General features: G+C 47.9%; 1 protein-coding gene across 6 annotated transcripts in view; it reads left to right on the top strand.

Annotated features, from left to right (window-relative positions):
* Positions 1-24,855, top strand: part of LOC140424705 (uncharacterized) — a 429,538-nt gene that overhangs the window by 17,124 nt on the left and 387,559 nt on the right. For all 6 annotated transcript variants that reach the window (XM_072508006.1, XM_072508009.1, XM_072508004.1 and 3 more), the window contains exons 3-6: positions 4,739-4,768; positions 14,652-14,678; positions 17,532-17,609; positions 19,159-19,332. In XM_072508006.1, coding sequence (XP_072364107.1) covers positions 4,739-4,768; positions 14,652-14,678; positions 17,532-17,609; positions 19,159-19,332 — 309 coding nt within the window. The remainder of the gene's footprint in view (positions 1-4,738; positions 4,769-14,651; positions 14,679-17,531; positions 17,610-19,158; positions 19,333-24,855) is intronic.

Genomic DNA, 24,855 nt, shown 5'->3' with positions numbered 1-24,855 from the left:
CATTTTCCTCCAAATCATTCATGTATACTACAAACAACTCATCAAGTTAGTGAGGCACAACCTCCCCTTCACAAAACCATGGTGTCTATTGCTAATGAGTCCATTTGTTTCCAAATGGATATAAAACCTATCCATGAGAATTTTCTCCAATAAATTACCTACTGCCAATGTGAGGCTCACCGACCTATAGTTTCCAGGATTATCCCTGCGACCTTTCTTAAACAGCAGTACCCACATGTAGCCAATGAGGATACAAAGTTGTCAGTCAAGGCCACAGGAATTTCTTCCCTTGTTTCACTCAGTATTCTGGGGTAAATCCCATCCAGCCCAGCAGACCTATTTACCTTGATATCTTTTTAATCACCCAATACCTCCTCCTTTTTGATGTCAACATGATCCAGACTATCCACACACCCTACCCAAGAATCATCTTCCACAAAGTCCTTTTCTTTGGTGAACACTGATGCAAAGTTATTTCGTACCTCATCCATTTCCTCTGGCTGAACACATAGATTCCCCCCACTGTCCTGGCTAAATCGCTGGCTTTTAAAAGCAGACCAATGCAGGCCAGCAGCACGGTTCGATTCCCGTACCAGCCTCCCTGAACAGGCGCCGGAATGTGGCGACTAGGGGCTTTTCACAGTAACTTCATTTGAAGCCTACTCGTGACAATAAGCGATTTTCATTTTTCAAGTGGTCCAATCCTTTCCCTGGCCACCCTCTTGCTTTTTACATTTGAATAAAAAGCTTTGGGATTCACCTTAATCCTACTTGCCAAGGACTTTTCATGATACCTCCTCGGCCTCCTAATTTCCCGCTCAAGTACTTCCTGACTTTCTTTATACTCCTCAAAGTGTTCGACTGTCCCCACCCTTCCAGACCGTACAAAAGTCTCCTGTTTCTTTTTTATGTGGTTCACAATATCCCTCGTTATCCAAGGCTCCCGAAACTTCCCATACTTATCCTTTGTTCTCTCAGGAACCTGACTTTCTCGAATCCTAATCAACTGTCGCTTGAAAATCTCCCACATGTCCGATGTTGATTTACCCTCCAACAGCCGCACCCAATCCAAATTCTTCAATTCATGTCTAATGTTACAATAATTTGCCTTTCCCCAATTTAGCACCTTAACATGAGGGTTACCCTCAAACCTGTCCAAAAGTACCCTAAAACCTATCAAATTGTGGTCACTCCTCCCAAAATGTTCCCCTACTGAAAGCTCAACCACCTGTCCAGGCTCATTCCCCAATACCAGGTCCAGTACTGCCCCTTCCCGAGTTGGACTCTCTACATATTGCATCAAGAAGCCTTCCTGGATACACCTTACAAACTCTGCCCCATCCAACCCCGAGCACTAAGTGAGTCCCAGTCAATATAGAGGAAATTAAAATCCCCTACGACAGTAACCCCGTTACTTTTGCACCTGTCCAAAATCTCTCTACCTATCTGCTCCTCTATCTCTCGCTGGCAGCTGGGGGGGCTCTAATAAATGCCCAACATTGTGATTGCCCCTTTCCTGTTCCTGAGCTCTACCCAGAATGCCTCATTGTATGAGGCCTCCGAGGTGTCCTCCCGCAGTACGGCTATAATATTCTCCTTAACCAGTAATGCTACTCACCCACCCCTTTTACATCCCCCTCTATCTCTCCTGGAGCATCTATATCCTCCAACGTTCAGCTGCCAACCCTGCCCTTCTTTTGACCATGTTTCTGTGATAGCCACAACATCATAATTCCAAGTACTAATAAGTGAACTAAGTTCATCTGCCTTACCTGCTGTCAGGGCTGGTTTAGCTGGTTTATAATGCAGAGCAAGGCAGCAATGCGGGTTCAACCGGCCTCCCCGAACAGGAATGTGGCGACTAGGGGATTTAAACAGTAACTTCATTGAAGCCTACTTGTGACAATAAGTGATTATTATAGTAAGAAGTCCTACAACACCAGGTTAAAGTCCAACAGGTTTGTTTCGAATCACGAGCTTTCGGAGCACTGCTCCTTCCTCAGATGAATCAACTGGAGCTGCAGTAAGAGCGGTTCTGGCCCATGGGATAGAGGATGATGACAACCCACTCTGCGATGAGCTCTGGTGCTACGCATCATATGCCAACATTTGACTCCTGCCCAAGGTTCACCTGGACGATTCCTGCTTGCAAGCTGGTCATTCCATCACACCCTGCCACTGAACCGCTGGGATCACAGTTGTGGGGAGGGGGGAGCGTTGAGAGGGGGTGTTTGGAGCCCAGGCCACCTACAACATCCTCCCATTCCCCAACGTCCACCCGGCAGCACAGTAGCACAGTGGTTAGCACAGCTCCAGGAACCCAGGTTTGATTCTTGGCTTGGGTCACTGTCCGTGTGGAGTCTGCACGCTCTCCCCGTGTCTGTGTGGGTTTCCTCCGGGTGCTCTGGTTTCCTCCCACAGTCCAAAAGATGTGCAGGTTGGGTGGATTGGCCATGATAAATTACCCCTTAGTGTCCAAACAAAAAGGTCAGGTTGGGTTACTGGATTACGGGGATAGGGTGGAGGCATGGGCTCAAGTGGGTGCTCTTTCCAAGGGCTGGTGCAGACCCGATGGGCCAAATGGCCTACTTCTACACTGTAAATTCTATGATTTCCCCCCCCCCACCTCCTCCGGCCAGCTTAGACCAGCTCACAGATGTTTAATGTGAACAAATATTAAAGATCTATGCCCTAGCCCCTGTAACTAAATTGTGCCCTGCACCATTGCCAACTTAACTGGTGGCTAACGTCCTGGCCTTACGGGCTCAGATGGTACAGCAGGAGTGGAGGCGGCCAGCTGTGATTCCTGCCCTGTGACCTGTGTTCCAGTTGGCGGGCATCTTCTGCGGCGAACAGGCCTGGCTGCTGCTTGGATGTCCCGGTTGGCATCGTGCCACCCCGTTCTGCCCGTTGCCCACCAGGGACAGGAGGGGGGAGTCCGACGTGCTGCGGTGTTCCGGTACCTCCCCTGCGGGAGTCACCAGCATGGGCCCCATCACTTCCTCCTCCCTCGGGATGCCCGATGGCCCCGAGCTACCCCTTGGGACTGGGTTGTGAGCGGAACTGTACCCTGAGGCTTCCCCGCCCCCTGACGCTGCCAGTCCTGGAGACTCACTCTGGTCCTGACCAGGGTTCGCACGCTCGTGGCCATGGATCATAGGGACCATCTCCATCTGGGACTGCGCCACATCACGCTGTGACTGTGTCACTACCTTCTGGATTTGTGTCACATCAGCCAGTGTCTGCTTAATCTCTGGAACTGGTCCACCTCCCTCTGTGTCTGTGCCACGTCAGCCAGCGCCTGAGCAATGCCACCGCCAATTTTCCCAGCCATGGCCTGCTGTGACTGGGCCACGCTCAGGAGGGCCACTGCAATGTCCAGGTGGCCCTGGTACATGGTTGCCTGTGAGATGGTAACCTTGTCCTGGTCCTCGGCTAGCGCCCGCAGAGAATGCCCCGGCATCGGACATCAACATCCATAGCCGAAACCATCGCCCCCCCCCCTCAGTGCCTCCACCACGGACGCCACCCATATGTTGTTGGCCTGGGCGGCACGCATTGTCGGCACCACCTCTTCCTACTGCACATGGGTTGGACTCCTCCAACTGCACCTGCAGGGCTGATATCCAAACTGCTCCCATCGATGCTCGGCTCACGGGGGGTCTCCGGTTGTGGCACTGGCTGGGGGCGGGGACGCCAAATGGATGCATCTCATCTCCAGCAGGTTCTGTAAAACACAAGACACAAGATTAGACGGCGGGCTGGGGGGGCGGGGGGTGATGGTGGGCTCATGGGTGGGGGTGGGGGGTGCTGATGTGGGGGTGGTGTAGGAGGAAGGTGGTGTGGGAGTGAGGGTGGTCTGGGTTGTGTTGGTGGTGTCGGGTAAGGGTGGTGTGGGTTGAGGCTGGTGTGGGTTGAGGCTGGTGTGGGGATGGTGTTGGCACATGTGTCATGGGGAATCACAACTGCTCGGGGTCCCACTTGCTCGCCCTCGGGCAAACTCCACTCGGCGACGTCCCTTTACTCCGGGCTGCCGACCACGTCCAGGGCCCCCTGCTCTGCAATGGTGAGGTGCCGCAGGTCCGGTGGTCTCCCTCCTGTGGTGGTGTAGAAACAGAAGATGACAGTGTTAGATAGTCCAATGCATGCAGCCGCCTTGAGGGTGGGCAGCTGGTGGCTCCAGTGGCAAGGGCACCCGTCTATGGCGGCCGGTGTGGGTACCGGCATGTGGTGCAGAGTGGGGGTTCGGCCGCTCTCCGGGTGGGGGGGGGTTCGGGTTATGGGTGTGTGGAACAGGGTTGGTACCAGGGGCACAGTGCTGCCTACCCATCCCTGCCGCCCTAAGGACGTTGTGCATTCTTTTTTCTGCACTGCTGGCCGTTTCTGTTGGGAATGCTGAGAGTTTTACGTGGCGTGGCTGCTAGCACCTCACCGGGCGGAGCATCGATGCGGGGGCGCCACCGACTGTTTCACCATAAGACTGGACACGTCCTCCGGACATAGCCTCAAAATTTGAGAATCCAGCCCTTAGTCTCAGGAACGGAGAATCTCGCCGTACATTCCTGGATGGCTTGGTTCCAAAGAATAAAAAGTAACTTTATGCATCTTTTTTTAATTGTTCATCTCATTTATTAATTACGCAAACAACGTTATTGGCCCAATAGCACATAAGCACAGTATTTGAGATGTTTGTTGATGCGCAGGGTTTGTACTGAAACATTTCATTCTGTTTTGGCAGCAAGCGGTTTTGACGATGTGGAGTTACTTGGTAAGTTGAATAAAGACCAAAAGGATACGTGAAGAGGTTGATAATATCATCTCTTATTGTCCGAGAACAACTTCAAACATTTCAATTAGTTGTAAAACCCCAAGACAATGGAATAGGTCAGCAAACAGCAACTAGAAATCTGCACAAAACGGATGTGAGGCTGTTTGAGGATCTGGTGATGTTGTGATTATGGGACTGAACTCAGAATCCAGCAGTAATCCATTGAAAACCCCATGGTGACAAGTCATGGAATTAAATTCAGTAAACCTGGTCATTTGGAATCTGTCCCCCTCAATTACTATGTAAAAAAGGCTGTTCATTTGTGACAAGAATCCTCTGGAAACCTGCCACTCCAACTTGTAGAGCCAGGTTAAGCCTTGAAGGGGTAGAGTGCACTCATGGATATTAAACCAGCGGTTAGCATGTTGCACCAACTCATCTTGTTTCACTGAGGGTTGTATAAAGTTTAAATTAATATAATCAAGATGCTGAAAATAATAAAGGGGCTCGGGGGGGGGGGGGGGGGGGTGGGGGGGAGGGGGGGTAGATATAGACTGGGAAAGTTGGATGGGCAAAGGTAGCCTAGATGGGGAGTTCATAAAATGTTTCCCAGATAGTTTCTTAAAACAGTACATTCTGGAGCAGGCTATACTAGACTTGGTATTGTGCAATGAGATTTGAATCATTAATAATTCGATAGTGAAGGTATCCTCAGGTAGCAACTATGATTGAATTTTACATTCAGTTTGAAGGGGAGAGGCGCGCGGGGAGACGATGGGTGGAACTTTCTGTAAAAAATGACAAAGTGTGACTTTCGATGAAAAAAACGTGCCATTGCCGCTCGCCTTGGCGGCACGATCTGGACTGCAGGTTTCAGGCCCTTGGAAATGTTTTTCCGCCCACATGAAAAATGGTGTGACTGATCGTTCCTCTTGTGGGAGAATCGAGAACTAGGCGCTACTTTTTAAAATTACGGATCGACCATTTAATTTGAAATTGGCGGGTACGGTGTTGTGGGCTTCACAGAGTCGTGGCTGCAAGGGGATCAGGGCTTGGATCTAAATATCCAAGGATATGTGTCCTATCAAAGGAAAGGCAGCTGGGCAGAGGGGTGGGGTTTCCTTATTAGTAAGCAACCAAATTAAAGCGACAGCAAGAAGTGACATGGGGTCAGAAGGCGTAGAGTCTGTGTCGGTAGAGTTGAGCAATTGCAATGGAAAAAAGACCCTGATGAGAGTGAGTGGCACTGTTGCTTTACAGCATCAGGGTGCCAGGTTCGATTCCCGGCTTGGGTCACTGTCCATGCGCAGTCTGCATGTTCTCCCCGTGTCTGCGTGGATTTCCTCTAGGTGCTCTGGTTTCCTCCCACAAGTCCCGACAGACGTGCTTGCAGTGATCTCTGTGTGTAGTAATACATGATCAGACTATGTTAAGCAAGTACAGATAATTGAACACTAGGTGGCCACACTATCAGGACCTATAAAAAGGTTTTCCCGCTCTTTCCTAGAGGAGAGTGTGTCAGGAGTGCAGTGTGTACAGAAGCGGGGCAGCTAGAGAGAAGAAGTTAATATATATCAGTATATAACATTATCTTATTTAATAGTTTAATCTACAGTAATTTGTTTGTTTACTAGTTCAGTATTAAATAAAAAGAACTCACGAGATTATTTTATATTACTCATTAAATTACTTTATCATCACTGGAAGACTACATCTATATTTCAACAACTTGGATTGGCAAAAAGAGTAATATATATATTACAATATTGTAATATAACATAGTACCAAGGAGTGTAAATATAATATAACATAGTACCAGGTCAGAATAAGCTTTAAGAAAGACTAGTAAGTAAATTCAAACAAAGAAGGTAAAGTACCAATACCGACTATTCGACTGGTGAAGTCATCGCAGAAACTGAATCCTCGATAACGAATCAATTTTCGATGGACCAAGTACAGACTCCCAGATATCTGAAGACAACCGGTAACCTTAATCTTAATTGGAGACTGTTTAAGCAACAATTCCAGCTTTATCTGGAAGCTAGTGATTTGAATACTGCTTCAGAAGCTAGACGAATCGCTTTGCTTCTGTCCCTAGCAGGACAGCAAGCAATTGAAATCTACAACTGCTTTATTTTTGCTACAGGCGAAGATAAATCTAAATTTGAACATATAATCGCTAAATTCGATGATCACTGCAGAATGCAAACAAACAACATTTTGGAGGGATTTAATTTTATAAGCGAGTGCAAAAGATTGGAGAATCTGTTAATAGCTTCATAACTGATCTGAGACTTCTCTCACGCTCCTGTAATTTTTTAATGTTGCATGATTCTAAGATTCATGATCAGATAGTTTGTGGACTAAGAGATGAAAGCTTAAGGCAAGAACTCTTAAAGCAAAATGATTTAACACTAAAGATAGCAATGGAAAAGTGTTTATATCACGAACAATCAAAGAATCAATATAATGAATACCTAGACAATAACATTTGTGAAAATGGCGTGAGATCTTACCATGAGATCGAGGCAGTATCACACTCGATGAAGACGCACATTTTGAATGGCATCCATCTTGAGCGAGAGCAGTACGCACATCCAGAAAAGACGCAAACCGGCAAAATACCGTTCTGCGCATGCGTGATAAGCTGCGCCTGCGCAGTTGCAAAAAGAGCGCACTCTGGAGGAGGATCGATTTGCGCATGCGCAATCGATGACTACACATGACGTGAAGAGCATCATGACGTCAGAAGACTCAGAACATGCCCAGTTAAAGGAAAACTGCCCGAAAATTCAAAATTACACTTTTAAAGCTACAAAACCAAGAATCTTTACCTCGAAAGGCAGAACCATGCCTGAACTTCAACGAACAGTTGAAAATAACTTTTGCAGCACCATGGAACAAGCAGTTTGCAGCATAAAGAGTGAAAAGCACATTAGCAAATCCGATAGCAAACAAGATGATTTGTTTATTAAAGAATACTACTCAGACATGGCTGAGTTATTTGGATATGATGATCATAGCATCAGCAACGCGGTTGAAAAGCTCAATACGTCTCCACTCATGGTAAATGAATCCAGTACCATGATGGAATGGCAGATCGTTGATACATTGGATGACAGCAACCTGTCAAATAGCCAAGAAGAAAACAACACCACACAGAGTACTAACCGATTCCATTGAGAGAGCGCTGATCATCTCCACAGAGGGAACGCTGCACGACTCCACACAGAGAGCGATGAAAGACTCCACAGAGAGAGCGATGGATGCCGCCACAGAGAGATCGTTGATAGACTCCAGAATGGAAACAATTCAAGACTCCAGAGTGACAACATGCACGAAGAAGACTATGAAGGTCTATCCAAATTATTTGAGCAACTAGAAGACTATGAAATTCTACCCAGCTCAGTTAAACAACTACAAGAAGACAATGAAAGTCTAACCACTGCCTGCAAGAATAGTGACAAAGAGATCACAATCAACATAGGGGGCTCGGTAGCACAGTGGGTCGCACAGCTGCTTCTCAGCTCCAAGGTCCCAGGTTCGATTCCCGGCTTGGGTCACTGTCTGTGCGGAGTTTGCAGTTTCTCTCCGTGTCTCCGTGGGTTTCCTCTGGGTGCTCCCACAGTCCAAATATGTGCAGGTTAGGTGGATTGGCCATGCAAAAATTGCCCTTAGTATCCAAAAAGGTTAGGTGGGGTTACTGGGTTACAGACATATGGTGGAGGTGTGGGCTTATGTAGGATGCTCTTTCCAAGAGCCGGTGCAGACTCGATGGGCCAAATGGCCTCATTCTGCACTGTAGATTCTATACAAGATGTGCAAAATTACAGCGAGACTGACAGATCTCAGCTCGACTATACAGAAGCACTTAATAATCAAACTAAAACTACACATGAGTCCAGTGAGACCGCATCGATTAAAACCTCATCCATCCTTGACAACCTACAAGCAATCAAAGATGAAGAAAATCAACCAGAAATGACTGATATCACCAAGATCAATGAAACATCAGATACCACCAAGGATACTGATACTAATAGCTTTGAGAATGACTCAAACTATCCACAAGGAACAGTCATTGAGTACAATAAAAACAACAATAAATACACCGAAAATAACAACAGAAACAACAACGAAACATCAACCTGTGCAACATGGTACAACTCTGCAACCACAGGACAATGTTACAGCACAGTCCAAAACACGGCAAGAGTACAAACATAACATGGACATTGTTCACACAAAACAAATATGCCAATGAATTTCATGAATTCATATTTGCTCCAAGACAAAGAAGCAAAACAGCTTTCAAGGCAAATGACACACAGAATCAATACCACAAGCACAGGAAAAAAGTCAAGGTCAGACAACAAAAAGCAATTCGACCATTTAAACACCTCATGATGACTTGTTAGTGCTTAAACAACAACTAATTCAGGCTCCAAGCTTGAACACTTTTTCGATACAACGAAGCCCACGAAAACCAAATAGACTCAACCTATGAACTTTCAAGTGATTCTAGTGTTTGCTGTACTATGTAAACCATTGCATTTCGAATGTAAATTTTCTTTTGTGTACACAAGTCAATGTTAAAGAAAAAGGGAAATGTAGTGATCTCTGTGTGTAGTAATACATGATCAGACTATGTTCAGCAAGTACAGGCAATTGAACACTAGATGGCCACACTATCAGATCAGGACCTATAAAATGGTTTTTCCGCTCTTTCCTGGAGGAGTGTGTGTCAGGAGTGCAGTGCGTACAGAAGGGAGACAGCTAGTGAGAAGAATTAATAGATATCAGTATATATCATTATCTTATTTAATACCTTAACCTTGTTGTTTTTTTACTAGTTTAGTATTAAATAAAATGAACTCACAAGATTACTTTATATTACTCATTAAATTACTTTATCATCACTGAAAGACTACGTCTATATTTCAACAACTCGGCTAGACAAAAAGAGTAATATATATTTTACAATATCGGAATATAACCGTGTGCATTGCCCTCTGTGTACCCGAACAGGCGCCGGAATGTGGCGACCCAGGGGCTTTTCACAGTAACTTCATTGCAGTGTTAATGTAAGCCTACTTGTGACAGTAAAGATTATTATTATACAGGCCCCCTGGCTGTAGCCAGGATGTGGGGCAGAAAATAAATCAGGAGATAGAAAAGGCAGAAAAAAGGCAATATTACAATAATCATGGGGGACTTCAACATGCAGGTGGACTGGGAAAATCAGGTTGGTAGTGGATCCCAAGAAAAGGAATTTGTGAAATGTGTAAGAGATGTTTTTTTTTGAGCAGCTTGTGACAGAGCCCAACAGGGAACAGGCAAAACTGGATTTGGTGATGTGTAATGAGGCAGATTTGATTGGGAAACTTGAGGTGAAGGAACCCTTAGGGAGCAGTGACCACAATATGGTGGAATTCACCCTGCAGTTTGAGAGGGAGAAGCTGCAATCAGATGTAACGGTAATGCAATTAAATAAGGGCAACTACAAAGAATTGAAGGAGGAGCTGGCTTGAGTTGATTGGCAGCCTAGCAGGGAAGATGGTGGAACAGCAATGGCAGGAGTTTTTGAGGGTTATTCGGGAGGCATCCCAAAGGAGGAGGAAACATGCTAAGGGGAGAACAAGGAAACCATGACTCACGAGGGATGTCAGTGAAAACATAAGATCAAAAGAAAAAGCATTCAATGTGGTGAGTATCAGTGGGAAGGTAGAGGATTGGGAAGGTTTTAAGAGCAAGCAGTGGACAACTAAAACAGCAATAAGCAGGGAGAAGATGAAATATGAGCGCAAGCTAGCGATTAACATAAAAGAAGACTGAAAGAGGGTTTTTTTCAACATATAAAAGGTAAGAGAGAAGCAAGAATGGACATTTGACCACTGGAAAATGAGGCTGGAGAATAATAGAGATCAAAGAAAAAGCAGAGAAACTAAATAGGTATGTTGCATCAGTCTTCACAGTGGAAGAAACCAGTGGGATGCCAGAACTCCAGGAGAATCAGGGGGCAGAGGTGAGAGTAGTGGCCATCACGAAGGAGAAGGTTCTGGGAAAACTGAAAGGTCTGAAGATGGATAAATCACCTGGACCGGATGGACTACACCCCAGGATTCTGAAGGAGAAAGCTGAGGAGATTCTGGAGACATTGGGGGGTGATCTTTCAGGAATTACTGGAGGCAGAGAAGGTCCCAGAGGACTGGAAAATGGCTAATGCAACACTGCTGTTTAAGAAGGGAGGGAGGCAGAAGATGGGAAATTATAGATCGGTTAGCCTGACTTTGGTCATTGGTAAGATTTTAGAGTTTATTATTAAGGATGAATTTGCAGGGTTTGGGAGTGCATGATAAAATAGGACTGAGACAGCACGGCTTCGTCAAGGGGAGGTCATGCCTGACAAATTTGTTATAATTCTTTGAGGAGGTAACATGGAAGTTAGACAAAGGCGAAGCAGTGGACATGACCTACTTGGATTTCCATAAGACCTTTGACAATGTGCTATACAGGAGGTTGCTAAATAAGATAAGAGCCCATGGTGTGAGGGGCAATTCAGATAGTTGTCTGCCTTCTTGTTTTTGCTACCAAAGTGGATAACCTTGCATTTGTCCAAATTATACCGCATCTGCCATTCATTTTCCCACTCACTCAACTTGTCCAAATCACACTGAAGGATCTCTGCATCCTCCTCACAGCTCACCCTCCCACCCAACTTAGTGTCATCTGCAAATTTGGAAATATGACATTTTGTTCCCTCATCTAAATCATTAATCTATATTGTGAGTAGCTGGGGTCCTAGCACCGATCCCTGTGGTACCCCGCTAGTCACTGCCTACCAATTTGAAAAAGACCTGTTAATTCCTACTCCTTGTTTCCTGTCTGCCAACCAGTTTTCTATCCACCTCAATACACTTCCCCCAATCACATGTGCTTTCATTTTACACGCTAATCTCTTATGCGGGACTTTGTCAAAAGCCTTCTGAAAGTCCAAAAACACCACATCAACTGGCTCCCCCTCATCAATTCTACTTATTACATACTCAAAGAATTCTAGTAGATTTGTCAAGCATGATTTCCCCTTCATAAATCCATCCTGACTGTCTGATCCTGCCACTGTTTTCTAAGTGCTCTGCTATAAAATCTTTAATAATGGATTCTAGATGACGAATGGTGTTCCGCAGGAGTCCGTGTTGGGACCAGGCAAAAGTGATTCATGTCGAGAGGGTAAGAATACAAGAGCAGGGATGTTCTTCTGAGGCTGTATAAGGCTCTGGTCAGACCCCATTTGGAGTATTGTGAGCGGTTTTGGGCCCCGTATCTAAGAAAGGATGTGCTGGTCTTGGAAAGGGTCCAGAGGAGGTTCACAAAAATGATCCCTGGAATGAAGAGCTGGTCATAAGGGGAGAAGTTGAGGACTCTGGGTCTGTACTCGATAGAGTTTAGAAGGACGAGGGGCGAACTCATTGAAACTTACAGAATATTGAATGGTCGAGATAGAGTGGACGTGGACAGGATGTTTCAATGTGTAGGAAAAACTAGAACCAGAGGCACAATCTATGACTAAAGGGACGATCCTTTAAAACAGAGATGAGGAGGAATTTCTTCAGCCAGAGGGGAGTGAATCTGCGGAACTCTTTGCAGCAGAAGGCTGTGGAGGCTAAGTCGCTGAGTGTCTTTAAGACAGAGATAGATAATGTCTTGATTAAATAGGGGATCAGGGGTTATGGGGAGAATGGGGATGAGAAACATATCAGCTGTGATTGAATGGCGGAGCAGACCCATTGGACCGAGTGGCCTAATTCTATTGGATTGGATGGGATTGGATTTGTTTATTGTCACGTGTACCGAGGTACAGTGAAAAGTATTTTTCTGCGAGCAGCTCAACAGATCATTAAGTACATGAAATGAAAAGGAAATAAAAGAAAATACATAATAGGGCAACACAAGGTACACCGCAATGAGCACCGGCATCGGATGAAGCATACACGGTGTAGTGTTAATGAGGTCAGTCCATAAGAGGGTCGATCAGGAGTCTGGTAACAGCGGGGAAGAAGCTGTTTTTGAGTCTGTTCGTGCGTGTTCTCAGACTTTTGTATCTCCTGCCCAATGGAAGAAGTTGGAAGAGTGAGTAAGCCGGGTGGGAGGGGTCTTTGATTATGCTGCCCGCTTTCCCCAGGCAGCGGGAGGTGTAGATGGAGTCAATGGATGGGAGGCAGGTTTGTGTGATGGACTGGGCAGTGTTCACGACTCTCTGAAGTTTCTTGCGGTCCTGGGCCTAGCAGTTGCCATACCAGGCTGTGATGCAGCCAGATAGGATGCTTTCTATGGTGCATCTGTAAAAGTTGGTAAGAGTTAATGTGAACATGCCGAATTTCCTTATTTTCCTGAGGAAATATAGGCGCTGTTGTGCTTTCTTGGTGGTAGCATCGACGTGGGTGGACCAGGACAGATTTTTGGAGATGTGTACCCCAAGGAATTTGAAACTGCTAACCATCTCCACCTCGGCCCCATTGATGCTGACAGGGTTGTGTACAGTACTTTGCTTCCTGAAGTCAATGTGCTACTAATATCTAATGGTCTTTTGGTCTAAAAGGGAGGTGAGGGGAAATTTCTTTCTCACAGATGGTCGCGAGTCCTTGGAACTTTCTTCCTGGAAAGGTGATGAATATTTGAATATTTTTAAGTCAGAGATATTCTTAGTGAGCAAGAGGGCGATAGGCTATCGAGGGTCGGCGGGATGCAGATTTTAGGTTACTATCAGGTCAGCCATGATCTTATTTAATGGCAGAGGAGGTTTGAGGGCTGAGTGACCTCCTCCAGGTCTTTGTTTCCGTGTTTGTATGTAAAATGTGTTTGTATGTAAATGTTTGTATGTACAGTAAAATGGAGGAACACATAACAAAAGGCAATGATTTCAAAATTTGACACGCCATTTTGTGGTAAAATGAGTCATACTTTTCATGCAAGAAGTAATGAAAACCTGGAACTCAGTGATTCCGAACACTGACCAATGTATTTACAGGATTGAGATTGACTGTGTTTTCTCAGGCCAAGGGTATTGAGGCATCCGGAGAGAAGGTGGATATAGAACTCCGGTACAGATATTCCCTACTCCAAAAGAATGATAGGACAGGTTTGAAGTGCTGAGTTATATATTCCAGCTCTGATTTTCATGTTCCTCTCCAGAGGCTTTCATACATTTAATATCTTCCACTGCCCGAGCAAGTCATTCGCCTGTAAAAATAATCATCCTGCGAATGGCCAATGAGTGTAGTTTTTCTCATGCTGGTCACGTTATGAGAATCAATAGAAGAATGATTGAACTTAGTGATACCTCACTGATATGGCTGGTGGCAAAGCTTCCATTTCGTTCAGCATGTTAGACCCATTACCTCGGGTCTTCAGCGAAGGACTGCCCAAAAAATAAATCAAAACTTTGAAACCCAGGGTTTCTCTATTACCTACTATCTCAACTTTGATTTCACTTACAATTATTTAGTCCTGAAAAGCTGCTATATTTCTGATAAAAGTCCACCTGGTCGATTAATGTCCAAAATGAAATATCTGGCCTTCCTCGCTCACATTATTCATCCACAGCTATGGGTGGGTAATGGTTAATGCCATTCATATCTCAAGAACAAATTTTAAAACCCCTTTATTGGCTTTCTGGTGATTGACATTCTGCCCTCTTAGCTCCATGCTTTGCCGAGGGTATAATTCGCAACACAGGGTTAAAACTTCTACACTAGTTTAATAGAGAGCCTGACGGGTACCTTTATTCACAAAATACAAAGAATTCCACTTTAATAGCAAGAACATTTGTGCCTATTAAAAAATATATATTTACAAGTCTGAAAACACTATTTTCTGTCAACAGATCTATCGCAAGAACCTTGTGGCCCAAGTAAGTTAAATCAACATAGACGTAAGAATAAATTCTGTGGTGTTGATTTCCGAGCAGGGAAGTCGATTCCGAGGGTTGGAGAAAGGGCTTTAACATCTTAAATCAATGCTTAAACTGTACACTCAATGAAAAACTAATGGAAGGTATGGTTGAGTCGGAACATACACCAAGAATTTTCTATTCCACTGCTGTAACCATGGCAGAAGTACAGTGGAAACCTTATTAAGCCCCACAGAAATATGTAATTCCTGAGTGGTATCAGTGCAGTTGGTAAAGTCAAAAAAGGACACTGTCCAGGCTTGGACTGACATGTGGCAAGCAGTGACCATCTTCAACAAGAGAGGATCTAACCACCACCCTTTAACATTCAATGGCATTACCATTGCGGAGTCCCGCACAATCAACGTCCAGGGAATTCCCACTGACCAGAACCTGCCCTGGACTAGCCATATTAATACTGTGGCTTCCAGAGCAGGTCAGAGGCTGGGAATCCTGCGGGGATTGTCCACCACCTACAAGGCACAAGTCAGGAGTGTAATGGAACATTCTCCACTTACCTGGATGAGTGCAGCTCCAACAACACTCAAGGGGTTGGATTCGCCATCGGTGGGATCTTCCGCTTCGCTGGCAGCGCACTCACGCCCGCGGATTTCCCGATGGCATGGGGGTGCCCTCAATGGGAAACCCCATTGGCTGTCTGCCGGAATGGAGGATCCCGACGGGGGCACGCCGCACCAGCAAACGCGTGCGGCGGGACGGAGAATCCCCCCCCCCAAGAAGTTTAACATTGGGCCAAAACAATCCACTTGTTTGGCACCCCTTCCACAACATTTAATCTCTCCACCACCGATAAATAGTGGCAGTAGTGTGTACCTTCGACAAGGTTCACTGACACTGTGTCTAAGATATTTAAAATTATTTTTTTCATTGGATGTGGACATTGAAAGGCCAGCATTTGTTTCCCATCCCGAAATGCCATTGAGAAAGTAGTGCTGAGCTTCCATCTTGAACTGCTGCAGTCCATGTGGTGCAGGTACACCAAAGGTGCCACTCAGGAAAGAGTTTGCAGGTTTTGACAGTGAAGAAACAGCAATGTGGTCCCAAGTCAAGATGATCTCCAACCTGGAGGGAAGCTTACAGGCTCCCATGCATTTGCCATCCTTGTCCTTCTCGGTGGTAGGGGTTGTAGGTTTGAAAGGTACTGTTGAAGGATCCTTGCTCAGTTGCTGCACTACACCTTGACATATGGTCCACGCTGCTGCTGCACGCTGGTGGTGAAGTGAGTGAACGTGTAGTTGGTGGATGGGGTGCCAAATTTGCAGGCTGCTTTGTCCTGGATGGAGTCTAGCTCCTTTACGGCTGTTGGAATTGCTTAATTGGCACCCCATCCATAAGGGTAGCACGGTAGCACAGTGGTTAGCACAGTTACTTCACAGCTCCAGGGTCCCAAGTTCGATTCCCAGCTTGGGTCACTGTCTGTGCGGAGTCTGCACATCCTCCCCGTGTCTGCGTGGGTTTCCTCCGGATGCTCCGGTTTCCTCCCACAGTCCAAAGATCTGCAGGTTGGGTGGATTGGCTATGCTAAATTGCCCTTAGTGTCCAAAAAAAGGTTAGGCGGGGTTACGGGGATAGGGTGGAGGTGTTGCGATAGGGTGGAGGTGTGGGCTTGGGTGGGGTGCTCTTTCCAAGGGCCGGTTCAGACTCGTTGGGCCGAATGGGCTTCTTCTGCATTGTAAATTCTATGATTCTATCATGGTCGGCTCAAGGCCAGAAATAATGGGGGATGGCAATGAGCCATGTGAGGGGCCCCTTCTCCCTAACCCACAATGGGACCAGGGAAAGGGAACCCACCGGGGATGCACAGCTAAGTATAGCCCCCAGGGTGAGAGGAGTATGCATTGTCAGTAACCATGACTCTGCCCACTGGCCCTGCCCCTTGGCACTGCCCTCTGCATTGCCCCCCAGAACCCTGGGGCACCAGGGGACAATGTCGGCAGGCCTCAGGGGAGCTCTATTGTCAGATTCCCCTTTATCGGTTGGGGGTGTCGCCTTGGCTGGTGAGGTTGCAAACTTGCCAGTGCTGGAGGACTTCCCATTGACCCTTCAGCCTCAGAAGTAGGCCCGCCATCTTTAATTGAGCCAGCTCATGCCATTAATTGGCCAGGCACTTTAAGCATATGGTAGGCGTGCCTGGAACATGCCGTGCTGGGCCCAGACACAGAACGAACTGATGGCCAAGCGCCCAACCCACAGCTGAGAGTTCTGAAATCGAAATTCTGGATTTAAAACATCGCCACCTTCATGTCCCCCTCCAAGTCGCACACTTTCCCCACCTGGAACTACGTTGCTGTTTGTTTATTGCCACAGGGTCAACATCCTGACTCTTCCTTGTCAGCCGCACTGTGGGTGTTCTTTACCAGGTGCACCGAAGGGTCGTCTGCACTCCACTCCTCGGGGAGGCGGCTGCACAGTGGTCTTGCCGCTAGTAATCCATAGACTAAGGATAATGATCTGGGAACCTGGGTTCGAATCCCACCACAACATCCTTACCTGTCTGGCCTACATGTGACTCCAAACCCACAGCAATGTGGCTGATTCTTAACTGCCCCCTCATGGGCAATGGGGGGTGTGCAATTAATGCTGGCACAGCCTGCGACATCCATGTCCCTTGAGCGAATAAAAGGTATTGTATGAACTGCAGCAATTCAAAAAGTGAGAGCAATTAGAGGTGAGGAGAAAATGCTGGCATGCAAGTAACATCCACATCCCACGAAAGAATAAAAAGAAACGGTCAGTTACCAAGTTGGTTGGCTAAGAGTGGGAACTAAACGTCCTTTTTCTTTTTAATCATAGGTTATGCTGAGAGGTCCCATGAAATTCTCACAGACCTTGGAGTTGAAATTTCTACTTCTGCTCCAAACCTTCCACCAGGTAAATTCCCTTCAACTACAATTAGTTTCTAATTTGACACAGAAATTCCTGTGGCCTCGCCCTGCTTCTGGAAGTGCGGTGCTAATTCTGGACCATTTAAAGGTGTTTCTTGGCTGTCTTTGTTCTGATTGGGGGTAAGGATTTGTGAAAATCCAAAAGTCCAATACCGTTGGAAGTCTGAAAGAAAAACAAGGGGCGAAATTCTCCGGTATCGGCGCGATGTCCGCCGACCGGCGCCAAAAACGGCGCAAATCAGTCGGGCATCGCGCCGCCCCAAAGGTGCGGAATCCTCCGCATCTTGGGGGGCCGAGCCCCAACCTTGAGGGGCTAGGCCCACGCCGGACTAATTTCCGCCCCGCCAGCTGGCGCGGAAATGACATCTCCGGGCGGCGCATGGAGGGAGTCTCTTCCGCCTCCGCCATGGTGGAGACCGTGACGAAGGCGGAAGGAAAAGAGTGCCCCCATGGCACAGGCCCGCCCGCGGATTGGTGGGGCCCAATCGCGGGCCAGGTCACCGAGGGGGCACCCCCCGTGGACAGATCGCCCCGCGCCCGGAGCCCGCCCGCGCCGCCTTGTCCCGCCGGTAAGGTAGGTGGTTTAATCCACGCCGGCGGGACAGGCATCCTAGCAGCGGGACTTCGGCCCATCCGGGCCGGAGAATCGCGGGGGGGGGGCCCGCCAACCGGCGCGGCGTGATTCCCGCCCCCGCCGAATCTCCGGTGCCGGAGAATTCGGCAACCGGCGGGGGCGGGATTCAAGCCAGCCCCCATCGATTCTCCAACCCGGCGGGGGGTCGGAGAATCTCGCCCAAGAAATCTGAAGATATTCAACACAGCAGACAGCGCCTGTGGCAAGAGAAACCGACTCAACATTGACCTATTGTGCCATCTAATCAAAGACAATCAAACATTAAGGGCAGAATTTCCTCTCCCAATGTGATTATTACCTCTCCTAAAGAGCACCTTGGGCTGGATTCTCTCTTGCCCCGCGCCATAATCGCATTTGGCGCAGGGATGGAGAATCAAAGTTCCCGATGGAATCGGGCTCGGCATCGCTCCGGCGATTCTCTGAGCCCCGAATATCCGCGCGTCCACAAATTATGCCGCGCGGCTGGGGGGCTATTGCCAGAGGATCTCCCAGTGATACTCCGCTCCCGACCGGCCGAGTTCCCGACGGCGTGGAAATAATGCGGAATGGCCGGTCGGGACTCTCGCGTGGCAGCTGCGGACTCAGTCCACGGACGTCCTGGTGGGGGAGCGGGAGGATCAAGCGCCAGGTGGTGGGGGGGCCCTTACCGGCGGCCGGGGCAGTAAATGGGCCGGAAGGATCCTCGGGCGCGCGGGGCCGATCAGGGGAGCCTGCTTTGTTGGTGTTGGGCTGCGGTCCAAGTCCGCCATGGCGCTCGGCGCAGCCACTGGAGGCCACCGCCGTGCGCATGCGCAGACTCAGAACCGGCTGTATGGGGACCCATATCCCGGTTTTACTGTTCAAATGACCGTCGAAAGAATTTTGTGTTCAACTTTCCTCCTTTGAAATCTATCGTTCACAGTGAGTGAACTTCAAAAACGCACGTACAGCTACAGAATAAACGTGGCAAAGACATGGATGCCCGAGATAAAACGGAAACAGCTTGATACCAAATTTGACCTCTATCGCCATGAGCTCGTGCTCCTTGCCCAGCAGGAAGAACGTGCGAAGCACAAGCCTGGAATGACCGATGAAGGTAACGCTTCACTTTATTTTGCAGTTACATTCTGGACAAGAGAGTCAACATTTCACAAATTGCATTCCCCTACCCCAGAGCTCAGATTGTTGTGGGCATTACATTATAATCCATTCAAAGAAGTGAAATGTAATGAAAGAAGTAATTCTTTAAGGAAGGAGAGGTTAAAAATCCCAAATTGTCTATCTTTTCCCTCGACTGGATAAATGACAAGTCCAGAGTCTTGTGCAGCTTTTCCGGGAAGCGTAACACCTTGATAAAGGCAGAGAGGGGCGCTGTCAGCAGGAAAGAGAATCCCAATGGCTGGGGAATTCCGGCCTTGCTGGGCAGAACATCTATCCCTGGTTCCTTGATCCTGCGGGCCTGCCATTGTCTAGCTAAGTGTCTGAGTGGCACTTCAATGGTGTGCCTTTCCTAAAAGAAGCTTGCTCTCCAGCTTCCATTCAATACTGCCCCGCTCTCCTCCTCCCCCCCCCTCCCCCCCCCCCCACCCCCAACATCTTTGTAACCTCCTCCAGTTCTACAAGCTCTCCAAGCCTCTCAAAATTCTGTGTTTCTCCAACTCTGACCTCTTGCTTAACCCACTGTTGGCATCCTTGCGTTCACCCATCCAGCTGAACAATGTAAGTTTCACTCAGCACGGTAGCATTGTGGATAGCACAATTGCTTCACAGCTCCAGGGTCCCAGGTTCAATTCCGGCTTGGGTCACTGTCTGTGCGGAGTCTGCATATCCTCCCCGTGTGTGCGTGGGTTTCCTCCGGGTGCTCCGGTTTCCTCCCACAGTCCAAAGATGTACAGGTTAGGTGGATTGGCTATGCTAAATTGCTCTTAGTGTCCAAAATTGCCCTTAGTGTTGGGTGGGGTTGCTGGGTTATGGGGATAGGGTGGAGGTGTGGACCTTGGATAGGCTGCTCTTTCCAAGAGCCGGTGCAGACTCGATGGGCTGAATGGCCTCCTTCTGCACTGTAAATACTATGAACTATGATACTAAACCCTCTGTCTCTCTGCTCCTTTTTACAGCCCTCCTTAAAATCCACACATTTGACAAAACCTCTCTTCGTTTCACTTCCTACAGTTTGGCATTCTGCGGAACGTCCCATACTTTGTGTTTTCTATTATTCCCAGGATGGAAAACGCTGGTAAAGAATGAAAGGTAGTCGAAAATAATGACCATGGGTACCACCAAGATAGATTTAAAACTCTGCAGGAGGGAGAGCAGTAAGAAATTCTACAAGTCATGAGAACAAATGAGCGGATGATTATTCCCTATTACAGCCATAAGGATACTGTAGAGCAATAGCTTTGAAGCTTAAAAGGAACAAAGGCTGAAGGTTCAGAGGAATATTGGACATAGCAATATTGGAAAAACAAAGGGAAAAAGTATTTGATGCCACCTTGACTTTGAAATCAAGTGGGGTGAACATTTTGGCTGTTTTACTTTCCCTCCACTTGCGGCTTGGTCCTGAGTCATCGGCACACATGGCACGTCCCGCTTTCCATCGTGCCACATCACGATGAGTGGTAAAGCAAAAAGTGCAGAGGATACTGGAAGTGTGCAGAGGGATTTGGATAGGCTAAGTGAATGGGCTAGGGTCTGGCAGATGGAATACAATGTTGACAAATGTGAGGTTATCCATTTTGGTAGGAATAACAGCAAAAGGGATTATTATTTAAATGATAAAATATTAAAACATGCTGCTGTGCAGAGAGACCTGGGTATGCTAGTGCATGAGTCTCAAAAAGTTGGTTTACAGGTGCAACAGGTGATTAAGAAGGCAAATGGAGCTTTGTCCTTCATTGCTAGAGGGATGGAATTTAAGACAAGGGAGGTTATGCTGCAACTGAATAAGGTGTTAGTGAGGCCACGCCTGGAGTATTGTGTTCAGTTTTGGTCTCCATACCTGAGAATGGACGTGCTGGAGTGTGTACAGAGGTGATTCACTCGGTTAATCCCAGAGTTGAGGGGGTTGGATTACGAGGAGAGGTTGAGTAGACTGGGACTGTACTCATTGGAATTTAGAAGGATGCGGGGGGATCTTATAGAAACATATGAAATTTGGAAGGGAATATGTAGGATAGATGCGGGGAGGTTGTTTCCACTGGCGGGTGAAAGCAGAACTAGGGGGCATAGCCTCAAAATAAGGGGAAGTAGATTTAGGACTGAGCTCAGGAGGAACTTCTTCACCCAAAGGGTTGTGAATCTATGGAATTCCTTGCCCAGTGAAGCGGTTGAGGCTCCTTCATTATGTTTTCAAGATAAAGATAGATAGTTTTTTGAAGAATAAAGGGATTAAGGGTTATGGTGTTCGGGCCGGAAAGTGGAGCTGAGTCCACAAAAGATCAGCCATGATCTCACTAAATGACAGAGCAGGCTCGAAGGGCCAGATGGCCTACTCCTGCTCCTAGTTCTTATGTTCTTATGGTATCATCAGGAATCTGTTTGCTCCATTCATCAAACATTTGAGCAGGTCTTGGAAATCCTGACAGGGAGGAGCGCAGCCAATTCAGAATTAGATTTGCTTCGGTCTGCCTCGGTGGGGAGGTGGGCAGTGAATTATACCTTGAAACTGAGGAGTTACACAGAGGGACAGTAACAATTTCCTGTCACGTGAAATGTTTGTTTCAGGCATGAAATAACATGTTCCCACAGTCAGTTCAGGTGTTGCCAAGGATTCCAAAAGCCATCCAAATAGAGTGACACGTTTTGGGCTTCTGGATTTGTCATTGGCCGGTGGATTCCGACCTGGGTATAGATTCTGTTTCCTTTCATTTTGATGTGCCCTGCAGCCAAGGCAAAATCTGCTGAAAATTGAATGGACCCTTCTGGAGTTGAGAGGAATGAGCCGTGGAAACTGCAAAGTTGTGTTTCCTGACTGGAGAGTCTAAAACGTGTGGTGGGTGTGGAGGAGGGGACTTTCTGTCTTTTTCGCTAAGTGTTGGCTCGGGTTAGAAAAGCGCTGTGCCCCATGCCAGCTGCACCGCCACCTTATCTTGCCATATTTTCCAGTGCTTGGAATAAAACGCTGCAGGCAGAAACCCCCTCGCCTGCAACGTTAGCTTTTAAAGGGTGCCCTGTCTCCAGTAATAAAACATAGTAAAAAACCTCAAACTCCAACACACATGGGGAATCCAAGAAAACCAGACATCTCCCTCCCTTCACACAGCATGCGTGTGGACTGTGGGGTGGGAGGTGAACCGTTATTCGGGGTGGGGGCGAGGATGACCCTCATCGCCAGTGAGAGGGAGGGACAGAATTAGCATTGTGTGGGGAAGGGGTGGTGCCTGCCTCCCGACCTCGGGATCGGGCCGCCCACTCAAAACGACGGCCTAACTGGGATTGCGATGGAATCCGGCGAGCTCGCCGCCATGCACATATTTGCATGGTTAAAGACTAAGGCTTGCACCTGAGCCCCACTCTGAGAATCACAGAACATTGAACAGTAGAGCACAGTATAGGCCCTTCGGCCCACGATGTTGTGCTGACCACTTATCCTATTCTAAGATCAATCCAACCTACACCCCTTCAATTTACTGCTGTCCATGTGCCTGTCTAAGAGTCGCTTAAATGTCCCTTATGACCCTGACTCCACCACCTCTGCTGGCAGTGCGTTCCACACACCCACCACTCTCTGTGGAAACAACCGACCTCTGACATCTCCCCGGTACCTTCCTCCAATCACCTTCAAATTATGTCCCCTCGTGACAGCCATTTCCACCCTGGGGAAAAGTCTCTGGCTATCCACTCTATCCACGCCTCTCATCGCTTTGTCAAGTCACCTCTCTTCCAACTTTGCTCCAGTGAGAAAAGCCCTTGCCCCCTGAACCTTTCTTCACACCAGTGGAGACCAGTCCCGGTTCGTTGCTGGCAGGAGGCCTTAATGTTTTGAGCAAAATATGCGGGGGAGGGGGGGATGCTGGTTGCCCGCCACTGGTAGTGGGGTTCCCGATCCGACGAGGAATTGGGCGTCAGCCAAAAAACGGGATGGGCACAGGGGTTAGCACTGCTGCCTCACAGAGCCAGGAACCCGGATTCGATTCTATCCTTTGTGACTGTGTGGAGTTTGCAAATTTTCCCCATGTCTGTCTGCGTTTCCTCTTGGTGCTCTGATTTCCTCCCCCAGTCCAACGATCTGCAGGGTTCAGGTTAGGTGGGGTTGCAGGGATAGGGCGGGGGAGTTGGGCCGAGGTAGGATTCTCTTTCAGAGGATTGGTACAGACTCGATGGGCCTCCTTCTGCACTGTAGGGATTCTATCGGATCTGCGCTGGGCGCCAATCCCATTCCGATGCTCCAGACCCCTGCTGGCTGCAGCAGCAAGTTTCACACCCCATGCCGACAGCATCATGTCATTTGCACCCGTTTGCATCTGATTAAAGGGCTGGAAGTTCCATTCTCCAGTCCTCCGTGATGCCCTAGATTCACGCAGGGCTGAATTGGTGCAGGTATTTCCAAGCATTGCCTGGATGTGGTAGACCCTGTGGTGGGTCAAAGGGGTCAATGCATGATGGAGGTGCCCCTCAAAATCCTTCCCACAACACAAATCCTGTCCCCACCCCTCTAGCCCAACCATTTTCACAGCCTCTCCATCCCCCCATCAAGGCCCCCCTCAGACCATCCCATCATATTCCTCATCATATTCCCCATCAGACCACCAACAGAGACCCCCCTACCCAAAGAGACCCCCATCGGAGCCCCCCATTGGTGATTCCTGTCTGAAAGCTGAAAAGCAGTGCGTGCCTTAGGATAAAAATCATTGCATTTTTACTTACTCTTTCTTAACATTTGCTGCCTCACACAAAAGTGTTTAAAGCAGCAAGTGTCAGAGGCTTCCTCAAAAGCCAAGTATAAAGGCCTTGAAGTTTTTTGACAGCCTTTGACAGCCATCATTTTTACGGGCAGGGCTCAAAGATGCCGGCAAGCCCGACTCCACAGAGATCTGTGTGTCATTTTTAAAGGTGCCCGATCTCAAATTGAAGTTACAGAACTCCATTCCATACCCCCCTCCCCACCCACCCTCCGCGCCCCCCACCTAGGACATCAGGGCGCCTCATTATTGATTGCAGGCATCGGGGCCCTTCTAGTGGTCTTCCTATTAGCCCTACTGTCACCCATCCAGACCCCTCCCACTCAGACCCCGTCCTGGAGGTGCCAGGATCAGTGCCAGGACACTGCCCTGCCATGTCTTGGAACGCCCGAGGGCCACGCTGGTTTCCGAGGCCCCGCTGCGATCATCGCATCTGGTTTTGGAGACCTGTAGCGATTCCTGCCGGTGTCAAGTCATTCCAGTGGGCGGGAACATACAACGTTCCCAGGAGATTCGCTTCTGAGATCTTCCTGTTGCAAATCCCAGTATGCCCCTCTTGCAAGAGTTTCCTGCCTTTGTTGAATTTGCGCCTGCAGTGAAGGAGCCCGGAAAATCCCGGACGTTAAATTTCATGCTGAAGAAGGAAGCTTCGGTGGATATTTTGTACTCTCCTTGATTGGTTGCACTGATTTTTATTGTCCAGTATATGTGTAATGTTG

The sequence above is a fragment of the Scyliorhinus torazame genome, chromosome 6, assembly GCF_047496885.1.
Source record: "Scyliorhinus torazame isolate Kashiwa2021f chromosome 6, sScyTor2.1, whole genome shotgun sequence".
NCBI lineage: Eukaryota > Metazoa > Chordata > Chondrichthyes > Carcharhiniformes > Scyliorhinidae > Scyliorhinus > Scyliorhinus torazame.
Note: the sequence above shows the minus strand (reverse complement) of the source record. Positions and strands in the feature narration are given on the sequence as shown.